This window comes from Alosa pseudoharengus, unplaced genomic scaffold (assembly GCF_046254945.1).
Source record: "Alosa pseudoharengus isolate Yale_2024_CS ecotype anadromous, Long Island Sound unplaced genomic scaffold, YU_APseudo_1.1 YU_APseudo_1.1_scf_10, whole genome shotgun sequence".
Taxonomy (NCBI): domain Eukaryota; kingdom Metazoa; phylum Chordata; class Actinopteri; order Clupeiformes; family Clupeidae; genus Alosa; species Alosa pseudoharengus.
The window spans coordinates 40,935,834-40,953,071 of record NW_027468565.1 but is presented as its reverse complement, the minus strand read 5'-3'; the positions used below and the strand labels follow the sequence as shown (position 1 = coordinate 40,953,071).

At 42.3% G+C, this 17,238-nt stretch overlaps 1 protein-coding gene and 1 long non-coding RNA gene across 4 annotated transcripts in view; one reads left to right on the top strand and one right to left on the bottom strand.

Moving 5' to 3' along the window:
- Positions 1 to 1,269: 1,269 nt before the first annotated feature.
- Positions 1,270 to 17,238, bottom strand: part of parvb (parvin, beta) — a 17,147-nt gene continuing 1,178 nt past the window's right edge. The window contains exons 1-13 of one of the 3 annotated variants that reach the window (XM_076272190.1): positions 16,404 to 16,513; positions 11,628 to 11,717; positions 9,242 to 9,312; positions 9,012 to 9,114; positions 7,259 to 7,399; positions 6,664 to 6,779; positions 6,364 to 6,422; positions 5,760 to 5,779; positions 5,567 to 5,628; positions 5,325 to 5,393; positions 4,006 to 4,107; positions 1,999 to 2,071; positions 1,270 to 1,648 (exon numbers count right to left, since the gene is read on the bottom strand). In XM_076272190.1, coding sequence (XP_076128305.1) covers positions 1,572 to 1,648; positions 1,999 to 2,071; positions 4,006 to 4,107; positions 5,325 to 5,393; positions 5,567 to 5,628; positions 5,760 to 5,779; positions 6,364 to 6,422; positions 6,664 to 6,779; positions 7,259 to 7,399; positions 9,012 to 9,114; positions 9,242 to 9,312; positions 11,628 to 11,717; position 16,404 — 984 coding nt within the window. In that variant the 5' untranslated portion in view covers positions 16,405 to 16,513 and the 3' untranslated portion in view covers positions 1,270 to 1,571. Of the gene's footprint in view, positions 1,649 to 1,998; positions 2,072 to 4,005; positions 4,108 to 5,324; positions 5,394 to 5,566; positions 5,629 to 5,759; positions 5,780 to 6,363; positions 6,423 to 6,663; positions 6,780 to 7,258; positions 7,400 to 9,011; positions 9,115 to 9,241; positions 9,313 to 11,627; positions 11,718 to 13,932; positions 14,754 to 16,403; positions 16,514 to 17,238 lie in introns of those variants that run through there. The other 2 variants (XM_076272176.1, XM_076272183.1) reach the window with 2 other exon arrangements.
- The window catches only part of LOC143109470 (uncharacterized), a 4,066-nt gene continuing 1,033 nt past the window's right edge, over positions 14,206 to 17,238 (top strand). Inside the window, exons 1-2 of the long non-coding RNA XR_012983876.1 lie at positions 14,206 to 14,279; positions 15,956 to 16,019. This is a non-coding gene — a long non-coding RNA (uncharacterized LOC143109470). The remainder of the gene's footprint in view (positions 14,280 to 15,955; positions 16,020 to 17,238) is intronic.

Sequence of the window (17,238 nt, the reverse complement as noted above, 5' to 3'; positions counted from 1 at the left end):
CTCCAGTCGTACGAAGGGATGGGGTAACCATGGTAACTAGGGAAATAAGCATGCACTAATAAAAAAGCGAGGCAAAGTCTGGAAATAACTGCAAGTTAAATCTTTAAATCTAAACTTAAGCCATTGGGAATTCCATTTGGCGAGCAGACTCCGACTAGCTCCAAACAGGCTGCATTGTTCAGTGTAAATAAATCACAATTGTTATGTGGTGGGCTGCTGCGTTTATTTATTTCAGGACAAAAACACTGTTGAAGTAGACATTATATAGTAGTCATTCAGCTCTCTTGCAAATCTTCTTCGCTCCATAGAAACTGGACTAATCTTGATATAGCTCTAAATAACTAACACAGAGTTTGAAAGAGCAGAGCTTTTTGTGTTTGTGGTTGCAGAGGGGTGAAGTTCTGTCTGTCCACTCCGCACAATCAATAATCATTTCACCCCTCTGTTCAGCAGACACATTCTGAGAGTAAGGCAACATGGCAATTCAAAGCATTTGGTTTCTAAATCAATATTGTGACGTGACGGCAACATGGCAATTCAAAGCATTTAGTTTCTACATCAACATTGTAACGTGACGGCCCATGTTAGGCGCACGCATGGCAACATGAATGAATCATAAATAAAAATAAAAAAAACACACATTCATAGTGATGACAATGTCAAAAAAAAAGGATCAAAAGAGTATATATACTACTGTATACATTTTCTCACGGGATCAGAAGAGTATATATACTATACTATACAATAGACAATATGTCTTGTCTCCACCGTGGGATAGTGGGAAACGTAATTTCGATCTCTTTGTATGTCTTGACATGTGAAGAAATTGACAATAAAGCAGACTTTGACTTTGACTTTGACATTCTCTCATGGGATCAGAAGAGTATATATACTACTGTATACATTCTCTCACGGGGATTAAAGAGTATATACTATACATTCTCTCACGGGATTAAAGAGTATATATACTATACATTCTGTGCATGTCGCCAGGCACTCAGGTGCTGATGGTGGCGCTCCTTCAGCCTGATGGGACTCATATGGGAGATGTGGAGGTGCTGAGACTCATGCAGCACTAGGGGGAGATGTGGAGGTGCTCCTTCAGCCTGATGGGACTCATGCAGCACTAGGGGGAGATGTGGAGGTGCTCCTTCAGCCTGATGGGACTCATGCAGCACTAGGGGGAGATGTGGAGGTGATGAGACTCATGCAGCACTAGGGGGAGATGTGGAGGTGATGAGACTCATGCAGCACTAGGGGGAGATGTGGAGGTGCTGAGACTCATGCAGCACTAGGGGGAGATGTGATGGGACTCAGAGGGAGATGTGGAGGTGCTCCATAGGACTTCCCATCCAAATGAACACTGTAAAGCTCCAACTGTCAACATGACAGCAGCACACACAATATCAGGCATGTGTGTGTGTGTGTGTGTGTGTGATGTAAACATGTGTTTGATTGTGGGCATACGTCCAGCAGCCCACAGCGCAGATAAAGCTCCAGGATAAAGCTCCAGGATCTTCTCCATCTGAAGGCCCAACTGGCTCCCGTCACCTCCCTGTGCTGAAGGGCCGTCACTCAGAGTTCTTGTAGTTGGTGAAGAGGTTGTAGAGGACCCTCAGGGTGGACTTCAGGTTCAAGTTCACAACATCTGGCACAGAAAAAAATGAGAGAGGAATAAAGAAATGAGTGAGATATTAAACAAGCAGAAATTGTCGATTTGGTTCAATCACAGGCCTATTATCACCCCATAGCAACTGGGAATTAAAGACCACAAATTATAGCCCAATTAAAAACATAGGAAATCATCAGTGCAGGAAATATAGCTATATGGAGCATATTAACAAAGGGACATATTTGATATCAGTCAGTTGTACCACTTCAAGCTCCTTGTTTGAGATAAGAAGTGCTAGGGTTCCCCCTGCTGGACAGCAATGGCATTACATTCAGACCTGCCATGTCAAACCAATCATAACACCTGAGAGAGTAAAGCTGAAATACCCTCTGGCCTTGCTTTGGGTTTCTTCAGACCTCCGTCCTGCATCAGCTCAAAGGCAAAGGCCACGTTGTGGACCTAAGGGAGACAGAGAGGATGTGGTCAGTCCACTGGCTCGGAATGAGCAGAGAGGATTCCATCCTTTCTCAGAAGATCACATTTGTACTTTCTCCTCAGTTCAACAGACACAGTGGAGTGAAAGAGCACACACACACACACACACACACACACACACACACAGAGCATCATGCCTGCAGTTCCAGACCAGAGGTTTGATTCAGGGTTCAAAACTTCAGGAATCAATGATTATAAATCTAAATAAGTAAACTTGCAGTTACGTATTATATAATTACTAGAACGTATTATTATTACAACTAGTCGCTATCATTTGTAATGTATTTTAAAATATATTACCGGTACTAAATTATTACTATAACTGAAGTTTTTATGATAGTGCATTGCTCAGTGTGTTGTAAGTAGTATACTGTTAAGTATATAAGGTATTAGCTTCCCATACGTGTCTGCTAGTAACCATAGCCATCATGTTTTAATCCAGAGGCTTCCATCAGTAACATTATGTAACATTACACGTGTGTTTGGGTGTGAATAGTGCTCATCAGTAACATTATGTAACATTACACGTGCGTTTGAGTGTGAATAGTGCTCATCAGTAACATTATCCGTGTGTTTGGGTGTGAATAGTGCTCATCAGTAACATCATGCGTGTGTTTGGGTGTGAATAGGGCTCATCAGTAACATCATGTGTGTGTTTGGGTGTGAATAGTGCTAATCAGTAACATTATGTAACATTACACGTGTGTTTGGGTGTGAATAGGGCTCATCAGTAACATTATGCGTTTGTTTGGGTGTGAATAGTGCTCATCAGTAACATTATGTAACATTATGCGTGTGTTTGGGTGTGAATAGTGCTCATCTGTAACATCATGCGTGTGTTTGGGTGTTAATAGTGCTCATCTGTAACATTATCCGTGTGTTTGGGTGTGAATAGGGCTCATCAGTAACATTATGCGTGTGTTTGGGTGTGAATAGTGCTCATCAGTAACATTATGTAACATTATGCATGTGTTTGGGTGTGAATAGTGCTCATCAGTAACATTACACGTGTGTTTGGGTGTGAATAGTGCTCATCTGCTCCCATCAGCTTGTGCTGAAATACACAATAAGTAGATTGAGCTTTCGGTGTGATGCCAAATCAGCCCGTAAGATTCTCTTTCATCTCCAAAATAGAAACAAACATACAAACAGAGCTATTTTAAGAATCTAAATTCAGGTTTTTTGCCCAGAAGCAGCTGCAAGAGCCTTTTAGTTTCTTGGTATAGTTTCTATACTATACTTGCTATACACATATACAGTAGCCACTTGGTAAAGTTGCTATACTATACTTGGTACAGTATATACACATATACAGTAGCCACTTGGTATAGTTGCTATACTATACTTACACATATATAGTAGCCACTTGGTATAGTTGCTATACTATACTTGGTATACACATATACAGTAGCCACTTGGTATAGTTGCTATACTATACTTACACATATACAGTAGCCAGTTGGTATAGTTGCTATACTATACTTGGTATACACATGTACAGTAGCCACTTGGTATAGTTGCTATACTATACTTGCTATACACATATACAGTAGCCACTTGTGGTGAAGGGGACATACATTTGAGAGAATATCATAATTAAAAAATACTTGGAGGGAGAGTACATTTCATATCTGCCCACACACCAACAAGTATACCGTATTCAGATGACAGCCTGTACCCAATAAATAATGCAGAACAGGCTCCTGCACAGATATCATCACAAGAGCAGGCCAATCCCAGAGAGAATCAGCCCCCGTGTCATGACAAGAGCAGGCCAATCCCAGAGAGAATCAGCCCCCGTGTCATCACAAGAGCAGGCCTATCCCAGAGAGCACAGCCCCCGTGTCATGACAAGAGCAGGCCAATCCCAGAGAGCACAGCCCCCGTGTCACACTCACTTTCTGCTCAAAGCTCTCCGGCGTGAGGTAGAAGTTATACAGCGGAACAAAGTAGTCTTCCAGAAGCCCCATCAGCAGCACCAGATACACACCATCTGCAAACTGCAAACAAGGCTGCTATTCAATTGCTCCAATCAGACACTAAAATAAACACTTTTCTAAGCAGTCGAAGATCTAAGCCTGAGAAAAGCATAGTGGGTGGGTACTATATGGCCATTATCATGTTTCATTTAACAGCAGTCAATGTTTGAGCAGGATAATTATATAATTGCATAATTACATAATATTTATGGCAAAACATCAGAGCCCCTAAAGGGAAAAGGGGTTTAATACTAAGGCATGGAATAATAAATACTATATATTATTAAAATACTAAGGCATGAAATATTAAATACTATATATTATTACAATACTAGGCATGGAATATCAAATACTATATATTATTACAATACTAAGGCATGGATTAATAAATACTATATATATTACAATACTAAGGCATGGGATATTAAATACTATAATATTAAAATACTAAGGCATGGAATATTAAATACTATATCTTTTTACAATACTAAGGCATGGAATATTAAATACTATATAATATTAAAATACTAAGGCATGGATTATTCTATTCAGAGGCTTTAAGAAATTACTTGTGCAGTTCCATCGCGCATTTCACAGAGCTACAGGAAATAATTGACAGCCAGAGAACAGTGGCATTTTGTACAGAGCAAATTGATTGTATTCAGAACGAGGAGTAGTGCGCATTTTGTCATTTTGTACAGAGCAAATTGATTGTATTCAGAACAACGAGTAGTGCGCATTTTGTACAGAGCAAATTGATTGTATTCAGAACAACGAGTAGTGCACATTTTGTACAGAGCAAATTGATTGTATTCAGAACAACGAGTAGTGCGCATTTTGTACAGAGCAAATTGATTGTATTCAGAACAACGAGTAGTGCGCATTTTGTACAGAGCAAATTGATTGTATTCAGAACCAGGAGTAGTGCGCATTTTGTACAGAGCAAATTGATTGTATTCAGAACCAGGAGTAGTGCGCATTTTGTCATTTTGTACAGAGCAAATTGATTGTATTCAGAACGAGGAGTAGTGCGCATTTTGTCATTTTGTACAGAGCAAATTGATTGTATTCAGAACGAGGAGTAGTGCGCATTTTGTCATTTTGTACAGAGCAAATTGATTGTATTCAGAACGAGGAGTAGTGCGCATTTTGTCATTTTGTACAGAGCAAATTGATTGTATTCAGAACGAGGAGTAGTGCGCATTTTGTCAGCAACAGGTGCGCTGTAGCAAGTGTACCTGTGACTCCAGCTCTGTCACCTCCAGATTCAGCTTGTTAAGGTGCTTATTCACAAAGGTAATGAGAGACTGCAGAGAAGAGCAGGACAAAGTGTTCATGCGCTTATTAGCTCTGACATCCTGCACACTCACAGATTAGAACAACCGGCCTTTCTACATGCAGATGTTATTTCAGAGGTTTCATTAAGCTCCATAAAAAGTAGATTTAAACAAATGTAACTGTAAAATAATATATATATTACCGTCTTGACAACGTTGAGCTTGTCAGGGGCATGATCCAGCAATGTGTCAAAAGCATCCCTCTCTGAAATGACGAATAGACATGGGTGAGTATTGCTGGGACATTTCAAGAAATTATTATCATGTATCTGCTTAATCAGAGTAAAATTAACTACAATTCCTACAATAATAATGCTGTTAGAATGGATGACTTACCAAATCGTCCCATCATCATCCTGCAAAACAGAGTTGATGAAAAAGACCACATGTATATTAGTATAGGTCTTAGTACAAAAATATCTGCATATTTACTGCCTAACCTTCTCTAAACTTGGGGGTCTTTCCGGATTTATATTCACTGCCACTAGATGGCAATGTGAAACACTTTGGAAATGTGCAAGAGATTTATTACTCTGTTGTTATGAATAGAATGTGCAGGAGATCTTACTTTTGTTGTGAATAGAATGTGTAGAAGATATCAAACTCTGTTGTTGTGAATAGAATGTGCAGGAGATCTTACTCTGTTGTTATGAATAGAATGTGCAGGAGATCTTACTCTGTTGTTGTGAATAGAATGTGCAAGAGATTTATTACTCTGTTGTTATGAATAGAATGTGCAAGAGATTTATTACTCTGTTGTTATGAATAGAATGTGCAGGAGATCTTACTCTGTTGTTATGAATAGAATGTGCAAGAGATTTATTACTCTGTTGTTATGAATAGAATGTGCAGGAGATCTTACTCTGTTGTTGTTGTTGTTGTGATATCTTACTCTGTTGTTGTTGTGATATCTTACTCTGTTGTTGTTGTGATATCTTACTCTGTTGTTGTTGTGAGCTCCTTGGTCACATGGGAGGTGTGTAAGAGTCCCTCTTTTTTCTGCAGGAAATGTTTTGATTTTGAGTCATTATTTTATGATGGAAGACATGACTAGGACCTGCTTTCTTATTAAACATAATGATAAATAATTATAAATACGGCATGTGCAGCTATCCCTGACACCACCAAAGAGAGACAAAGAGAGACAAACAGAGGCAAAAGAGCTTACAACTTAGTGAAATGATCATCATTTATACAACATTTCCAATCAATTTCAGACTGGACTATCAGTGCTCCCCACCTTGACCACCACCACCTGGACGGACACATGCTCTGGGAGTCTGATAGGAGCCTGGAAGTGCATGGCCAGGGTCACCAACAGGTACACAATGGCCACCAGGTTCTTGGAATGGATTGCTGTGAAGACACATTTATATTCAAGATGGAGCACGTGTGGACGCTGAAGACACATTTGGTATGGACTACGGTACAGGTGTGTTACAGGTGAAGAGACATCAGGCATTTGGTATGGACTACGGTACAATGTTATAGACATCAGGCATTTGGTATGGACTACGGTACAGGTGTGTTACAGGTGAGTGCCCCTTGTTGGGGTTCAGTCTAATGAACAACAGTATGTCTTGTTTGTATTTCTTACAACATGCGCTAAACAGTGTTATGCCTTTAGTATATATATGCTATTACATGTAACATTTAGTAAAGAGTGTTGGCATTAAAGAAGCTACAACAGTACGGAAGTCCATTTCTGTAAGGTTGAGTGGATGCTCTAGCAACAGAACCGATGGCCTTTCCTCTTTAGCTTCCTGATGTATGTGTCTATCCATGTGTCTGTGAGGGATTTGTGTGCGTGTTTATTCAAATAGTCTTGTACTCACAGTCCACGCCCCACTCGACGGACCAGCCCTCAGGTCTGAGCACATCGTTGACTGCCTCCAGCACCGTCTGCAGCTTCTGTTTTTGGCCGATCTCTGACTGCGTCACCTCCGCCACGTTCAACTTCCTCTGAGACAGCTTCTCTGTGGAAGAGCTCACAGTTACGGTGTCACTCCGCCATAGATACAGCACTACGTGGGCTATAGTTCTCAGTTCTCTTCACAATGACACACACACACACACACACACACACACACACCCACAGATACAGCACTACGTGGGCTATAGTTCTCAGTTCTCTTCACAATGACACACACACACACACACACACACACCCACACACACACACACACACCCACAGATACAGCACTACGTGGGCTATAGTTCTCAGTTCTCTTCACAATGACACACACACACACACACACACACACCCACACCCACAGATACAGCACTATGTGGGCTATAGTTCTCAGTTCTCTTCACAATGACACACACACACACACACACACACACCCACAGATACAGCACTACGTGGGCTATAGTTCTCAGTTCTCTTCACAATGACACACACACACACACACACACACACAGATGCAGCACTACGTGGGCTATAGTTCTCAGTTCTCTTCACAATGACACACACACACACACACACACACACCCACAGATACAGCACTACGTGGGCTATAGTTCTCAGTTCTCTTCACAATGACACACACACACACACACACACACACACACCCACAGATGCAGCACTACGTGGGCTATAGTTCTCAGTTCTCTTCACAATGACACACACACACACACACACACACACACACCCACAGATACAGCACTACGTGGGCTATAGTTCTCAGTTCTCTTCACAATGACACACACACACACACACACACACACACCCACAGATACAGCACTACGTGGGCTATAGTTCTCAGTTCTCTTCACAATGACACACACACACACACACACACACACACCCACAGATGCAGCACTACGTGGGCTATAGTTCTCAGTTCTCTTCACAATGACACACACACACACACACACACACACCCACAGATGCAGCACTACGTGGGCTATAGTCCTCAGTTCTCTTCACAATGACACACACACACACACACACACACACCCACAGATGCAGCACTACGTGGGCTATAGTTCTCAGTTCTCTTCACAATGACACACACACACACACACACACACCCACAGATACAGCACTACGTGGGCTATAGTTCTCAGTTCTCTTCACAATGACACACACACACACACACACACACCCACAGATACAGCACTACGTGGGCTATAGTTCTCAGTTCTCTTCACAATGACACACACACACACACCCACAGATACAGCACTACGTGGGCTATAGTTCTCAGTTCTCTTCACAATGACACACACACACACACACACACACACCCACAGATACAGCACTATGTGGGCTATAGTTCTCAGTTTTCTTCACAATGACACACACACACACACACACACACCCACAGATGCAGCACTACGTGGGCTATAGTTCTCAGTTCTCTTCACAATGACACACAGACACACACACACACACACACACACACAGATGCAGCACTACGTAGGCTTTAGTTCTCAGTTCTCTTCAGACACACACACACACACACACACACACACACACACACACATTGCAGTTATATTCACAGGCCCATAGCAAGCCTCCTGTTATGCCAAGCAAAGCTTACCACAGTGATAAAACTGGAGCATGTTCATGTGGGAACTTACCAAATAACTTCTGGAGCACCTGTCCATCATAGAGGTCCTCCTCCAGGTCCTTCACGATGATCCGGTCCTCCACCAGCTCACTGTTGACCCAGTCGATAAGAACCTGTGGGCACAGTCAACACATCAACAGACTGAATGACCACATCAACAGACTGAATGAGCCAGACAATCATTGTGGTTAGTTGTGTGCTTTATGTTTCAGTCTGACATGCGATCTGGGTGCAACTTACTTTTTGAAGGTCTTTAAATTTGGGATTTTCTCTTGAGCTGGGATCCAGTATACTCCTCTCAGCATTCTCCTCTACACGTGGCCAAAATAGATAAGAAGACGTCAGAGTGAAATAAATCTGCTGGAATTACACTCATCTTGATAAGATGTTATGCTGCTGTCATGTTAACTACATTTCATTGTCTTTGTACTTGTACTCTAGCCTAGAAATCTAGACGCGCCCCTAGCGGCAGCGAATTACATTTGCTGCCAGGGCTAGTCTAGCAACTCTCCGTTGGCTTGTGAGCTCCAGATATCGAAACTTAATCAGGCCAATGAAATCGTGTATAGAGTCGTTAGGTGGGCTTAACATAATGATTGATGGCAGAGTTGCAACGGTTTGGCATGAATTCCCTGCTACTTGAAAACAAATAAGATGGATGTTGCTGTTGGCGAACAGTGTGACACGAGTTAAGCTTTTATTAAGTTGGCAAACGTTTGAACTAGCCAACTAGCTCCGCTGGTGGGAAACGCATGGGACTCATAGCGCTGCCGCTGTCCTATTGCGTGCAGAGGGAATTTGAAAGACAACTGATTATCCCGCCCCTCGGACTGAGCACTGCGAACGGTGAGTGTCCAGACCCTACATTTTAATGTGGGTCTGGCTCATCAGGCTACTTGTACTCTGCACAACGACAATAAAGTTGAATCTAAATCTAAAATCTAAAATGTTATGATACTGTAGTGTCTGTGGTTCTCATGAATGTGAGTACTACCAATGATTCTGTGCAAATGTTAGTGTGAGTGAGATAAAGTGTAATTGTCGGTTGTCCATGTTGTTTATTGGTTAGCGTGTAGTGCCTCATGTCTTTATCCTCTTGTTGATGTGTGTGTTAGCGTGTAGTGTCTCTTTGGTTGTAGCTCATGTCTTTATCCTCTTGTTGATGTGTGTGTGTGTTTGTGTGTGTGTGTGTGTGTGATTACCCTTATTGTGTATTGCATGTGTGTGAGAGTCCAGAGTCCTGCACGGGACGGGTCTATTTTAGGAGACCTGAACCCGCACAGTTCAGCACCAGATCCGACCCGTCACCGTGATAATATCAACATTAAATCCGCACCCGCCCAGACCCGTTAATATTTGGCCCGTAACCCGAGCCGTGCCTGCGATACATCACACACGAGCTGAAATCTTTCCAGTTAAAGTGCTTTATTTTTATCTCACACCTCTCAACATCACAATAGGCTCTATGGGCCAATGAAACCTCTCAACATCACAATAGGCTCTATGGGCTAATGAAACCTCTCAACATCACAATAGGCTCTATGGGCTAATGAAACCTCTCAACATCACAATAGGCTCTATGGGCTAATGAAACCTCTCAACATCACAATAGGCTCTATGGGCTAATGAAACCTCTCAACATCACAATAGGCTCTATGGGCTAATGAAACCTCTCAACATCACAATAGGCTCTATGGGCTAATGAAACAGCCTAGCGGGCTCTCTATGGGCTAATGAAACAGCCTGAGTGCTTTCTTTTGCACTATTGGAGCATGCAGCCTGAATCAAATATTTACTGGCCCCTGTCAACTTTCACATTTAACTTGAGTATTTCGCATTCAATCTAAGTCTTAAGCTAATGAACAATATAGCATAAAGTGCGCTTTCTTTTGCGCCATTCGAGTAGCCTCGGCACCTTGCTATGGAACCTGATAACTTGTGCGTTTTTTGTAACATTTTGCATTAGGGCTGTAGGGGGCTGGGACATAGGCAGCTGCATTCATCACATTTCTTCTGCCTTCACTTGAGTCATAAGCCGCCATAAACTCCCACCCTGTTCTGAGAATTCACTCATCAACATGTGACTCAGAGATGACAGAGGGAGTGAGGAAAGGAGCTGTAGCCTAGCAGCCTACACCGAGTTACACCCCACAACCCCCCCCCCCCAACGACTCCCACATTCTCACGCCTAGCTAGCTCCTCCCTCTTACTCACTGTCACTCATCCGATTCTTTAACGTGACAGGTCTTGAGGAAGAAATGGCGAGCATTTTTAAACAGTTTTCACCAGATGTTTAATGAGTAAGAATAACGAATCCTGTTAAATCATTTCCCTTTTGGGCTGTTTTTCTGTTGGATTTCTCATTGATGCAGTAGTAGTTACAATTTTGTAGGGCGACATAAAAGTAGAGCAAAACAGTTAAGATAATTTGCATTTGCACCATTTGCATCTAATTCCTAAGCCTTCATCACTGGCCATTCGGCTGGTCACTGGCCACTGGTCACTGGCCACTGGGCTGGTCCAGCTTTGGGTTTTACTGGCGGGAGAAGTAGCTTCTGGCTGATTGATTTACAGAGAGGGGAGCGTTACCTAGCAACGTGTTGATTTACAGAGAGGGGAGCGTTACCTAGCAACGTGTCCTCTGGGAGCAGCTCCGCACATGAGGGCTGCATGGACGCGATGATGGCATTCTTCCCCTCCTCCTGAAGGTCACTCACTGTCCACACACACACACAGCAATGGGTCAAGGCTTTCAAAAACAGAACAACACCACTGAACAAATAAGATGCAGTTGAAGGTTGCAAACTGTACAGTCACAAGAATCGTGAAATTTGAGCGTAATATTGTGAAATATTTCAAATTACATCAGAACCAAACAGTTGTACAGTACTATTTATTTTCCATTGCAAACAATGCAATGTTTACAAACAAGCATAGGCCTCCTGTGTACATAGTAACACTGAATGTGCTTAGATTATATAAAACACTTTGACATTATGGTTTTCCATGAAATATTTTGATATATTTTCTAGTTTAGTATAGTTTATATATATATATATATATGTTGATATATTTTATAGTATAGTATAGTATAGTTTATATATTTTCTCTCTTTCTCAGTATTCTGTGACACAGAAAAAGGGAATTTTTCATCTCGTATAACAAACAGCCGTTGTCCCTGGTGATGATGGACACTAACACAGCTGTTGTCCCTGGCGATGATGGACACTAACACAGCCGTTGTCCCTGGCGATGATGGACACTAACACTGCTGTTGTCCCTGGCGATGATGGACACTAACACTGCTGTTGTCCCTGGCGATGATGGAGACTAACACTGCTGTTGTTCACCCAGGCCCTGGTGCTCCTCTAGCTCTGCATCCATCTGCATTTGGCTCAAGTGGCAGCAGCATGTTGGTCCAGCCAGAATGTCAGAGCTGAGAGCTAATCCATTTAGCTCCTGTGCTTTCTGAATTACCTCTCTGCCAATGACCCCAGAGAGGGGAGGAGTGGAGAGGGGAGGGGAGGAGAGGGGAGGGGAGGAGAGGGTGGAGAGGAGAGGGGAGGAGAGGAGTGGAGAGGGGAGGAGAGAGGAGAGGAGAGGAGAGGGGAGGAGTGGAGAGGGGAGGAGAGAGGAGAGGGGAGGAGTGGAGAGGAGAGAGGGGAGGAGAGGAGTGGAGAGGAGAGAGGGGAGAAGAGGAGTGGAGAGGGGAGGAGAGAGGAGAGGGGAGGAGTGGAGAGGAGAGGAGTGGAGTTGAGAGGGGAGGGCGGCAGGAGTGGAGCTAACCTCCATGGACTCTGTCATAGATGAGAGAGAATGTGCAACAGCACCCCACCCAGATAGCCATCACAGAGTGACATCAGAGCCACTTCCTGCAGCCAAGTCACTTCAAGCACAATCCTACTGGATGGATTCCCCCCAAATGACTCTATCTGAGCTCTTGGACTTCACTCAGTGACCCTATCTGTGGTCTTGGACTTCACTCAAAGACTCAGAGCCGTGTGCAATGATGCAGTGATGCTGGTTAAGTCATTGGACATAACACGTATCAACAATCTCTCCAGTCGAGTCTTTAAATGTCCACAATGCTACTTTGAAAAGAAACATCATTTTGTTAAAGAGCAAATGACTCTTTCCTTCCTGCTGTTCCAGGTGCTTGCACACATCAGTGATAGTCATAAAATTACCTACACATCTCAGTATAGCACTTTGGCCTTATAATGCCATGGGAATAACCATAACTCTCAAATCTGCGTCAAAGAACACAATTTTAGATCATACATATCACACCATCAAAAAAGATCTGTGAAAAGAAACCGCATGAATCACTAATGATCTACCCAACATTAGATTGTTAAATATCACTAATGATCTACCCAACATTAGATTGTCTAATATCACTAATGATCTACCCAACATTAGATTGTTAAATAGCACTAATGACCTACCCAACATTAGATTGTTAAATAGCACTAATGATCTTCCCAACATTAGATTGTCAAATATCACTAATGATCTACCCAACATTAGATTGTTAAATATCACTAATGACCTACCCAACATTAGATTGTTAAATATCACTAATGACCTACCCAACATTAGATTGTTAAATAGCACTAATGATCTACCCAACATTAGATTGTTAAATAGCACTAATGATCTACCCAACATTAGATTGTTAAATAGCACGTTACTGTAGTCTGCAGGGCAAGTACACTCATGTCCGATTCTATTTACATTGAGTGAGCACACCAATGTCTATTTACACTGAGCACTCTATGCAGTGACCACGCCGATCCTTAACATGCTATAGTAATACCTCAGGAAACCCTCTGGGCTTTAGCCTGCACCAAGGAGCAGACACACACACACACACACACACACACACACACACACACACACACACACACACTCCTAAACTGGCACTCTACCTTGTTTCTTTCGCTTTGTCCCACATAGAAAGCCCGCCATGTCCCCAAAGCTGTGTCTGCGTTGGTGAAGAGACGGAGTGGGGGTGTAGCTGTGTAAGTATGGCTGGGGGGGGAGGGGGTGGGTGTACGGGCAGTAAGGGGCAAGGCACCGGTGAAAGCGCCATCTCGTGTTATTTCGGTCCCTTTCACAACCCCCACCCACCGTGCTCCTGTTACAGTGGGGATGGAGGGGAAGTGCGGGGATGTGCACTAGGCTACTGGACGGGGAAGATGACCGAGGATACCTGCAGCCTTGTGGATGCCAAACCAACCCCAGCACCAGAGTGGAGAGACTGCTGTACCTGCAGGTATTGTACCTTGATGTCAATCCAGATTGAACTCTTGTGGTGGGCTTTAGTGAGGATGGGACTCTTATGACAGACATAGAAAATGACCTTTGCTGGTAAATGTTTAGCAACTTTGTACGTGAACTGAAACAAACAGGAACAATTATGTGAGAATGAGAAAGGGAACACAATGCAGCTTTCCACCACTGTGGGTCAGGAAATGAGGAAATGCTGATTGTACAGGTGAAATGACCATTTACACATGATAAGATGGCAAATAAAGATTTGAGTGTTTTGATTGAGATGATGACTATTTCACTGTTTTTAATTGAATCGTCGGACACAGATCCTGGGTACACATTGTACAATTTCAAATCAGATTTGCCGCAATCACTAATCAATCCTGTTCAATGCCTTGCCTCAGTTCCACCATGCTCTGCCGTCATAATGGAAAACCATCTCATGTTCGAGTCCATTAGCAGAACAGGGTGACTTATTGACTCCAGCAGCTCTCAAGGCACACAGAACAAACTAGTGCGCGCACATGCACACGCACACGCACACAGGCATGCGCACACACAGAGAGAGAGAGAGAGAAAGAGAGAGAGAGAGAGAGAGAGAGATTTTACAACGTTACTACACTGTTTCCCTTTTCCTTGGGGGGCATGTTTGACCGTGGCACAGATATAAATACACTCTCAGTGCTGGAGAGGTGCGTGAGCATGGGCTATTTCAGACAGGGTGCTGGACATGTGCTGGAACTGACCAACAGACACACAAGTCTGGGATAAACATCTAAACCCATGACACAGAAAAGCATTACATGTGTTTCCTGTAAGCTATTAATGTTTTATTTTTTTAATCATAGCCTGAAGAAAGTAGTTAGGTCTATAATTACTATGAGTATTCTATTGAAGTAGAGACCGTTTTTATTATACAAAATATGTTTTGGAAAAAATGATATTGCAAGTTAGACTCACAAGTTCAATATGAATGCACAATGGCAATGAATAAAGCAAAACTTCTCATATGGACAAGAGTTCCAAGGACATGAGAACATCTCGTCTAATGTTTATTGCCTTAAAGCCATAGCCTGGCCACGCCCACCTATATCTCCGTTCAGGGAGATAGTTTGGAACACCATAATTACGTTACGTTTACGTTTCCATCAGACACAGAAAAGGTCATACCAGTCAGCAGTGAGAGGGACTGACGCTATAGGTTCGATATCGAAAGTGGCAGTGCGGTAAACAGCAGTAGCAACGCCTGCAAACATCAGAGAGTGGCAGTGGTACACAGCAGTAGCAACGCCTGCAAACATCAGAAATTGCCGTCGGAAGAATGTGTGAATGTATTTACAGCAAAGGTAGGTAAGGTTTAGGCAAAGTTGGAAGTAACGTTAGGAATAACTGATTAATGTGATTGGAATTATAGGTCCAGCCTAACCAAAGTTAGCACAAAGTCTAGGCCTACGTCCATCAACATGTTGGTGTTGGAAACGTTTCCCAATCGTGAGTCCCCAGACACTATTCACGAAGTGAATGAGTCTGGTTTTCAAAAGGCTAACAAGGCCATGCAATGTCAATGCAAACACTAGATCACAAAACCATACAGTATGCCAGACCTGTGACTTCCCTTGGTCCTCCCAGGCAACACACTGAATGACGCTTTACTTCCCTTGTCACCCTTGGCAACAGGTGAGCATTCACAACAGTAAACCATCAAGACACAGAGAAGTGAGAGATTTCTCTGGGCAGTGAGGTGGGTGTTTCTGCTTAGTGCTGACATCACAGATGATACATATCACATCACCACCAATAACTCAAATGCACCATTTTGTATATACTGTAGCAGACCAAAACAGAAATATGCAAACATTAATTGTACAAAATAATAATAATAATAATAACAATAATAATAACAATAATAATAATAATAAAAATACTGCCATGAATTTGTAATACATCATGTGCATCATGTCATAAATGTAAAATAGCATGTTATATGACAAGTTCAGAGTTGAGCGATAATTTGAAATAACAACAATATCTCCATTACTATATAGCCCATTAATATAATAACTTAAACAGATTGTATAGCGATTTTAGCACTACACTTTCGAACAAATACATTTAAACAACTTACTTTTGAGAGTCTGTGTATAGAAAGTGGTGGAAAAAGACACTAGGCTTACTGGAAGCTCCTATCAGGATGCTTCTTGAAGTGCTTGACCAAAAGCAATGACTTGCATTTGAATAGAGCGCTTATCACTTTTGGACACTGTGCAACCCGTTACTCTCTACTTCCCTTAGATTATCAGTCAGTCAAATGTGCAAAATTCATTTCTGCTTTAGCTGCATCTCAGTAGTCAGGATACCTTGTCATTGGTTTAGTAAACAAAAATACTGTAATTAAGTTGCATTTGATTCTTTTTGTTGCTCAGTTTTTTAGACTGAATAGGGACATCATTATTTATCTATTTATACCTTATCATTTTATATAATTCTTTAAATAATATTTAGGTGTAACTGCAAGAGTAGGCCTAATTCTCATAGGCTACTGACTGGCACCTTTCAAGCAAAAGCTGGTTGACCTTCAGACAGAGGAGGAAGGCTCCTTAGAACACATAAAGACGTCTTAAGAGCTGACAATAAGAATTTACTGGGATTCCTCAACAATTAGCACTTCCATTTAACCTCCTGACCCCTCCTCCAGAACCCCTTATATGGAGTATTACAAACAAACGAGTGAAGGAACACACACACATTTGCAGCTGTTCACGTAATCATTGAGGGGAGGGGGATGTCTGAGGTTTTAAAATAGCTGCGTAAATAAGACTGGAATTAATTAAGTAGGCTAGCTTGATAAAGGACCCAGCGTCAGAGTGGGTTAGTGCACTACAACTTTTGTCAAGTTTTAAAATTAAACTCAACCGAGAGCAGCAGGCCTACACATGATCTACATAACCTTGCATTCCTGG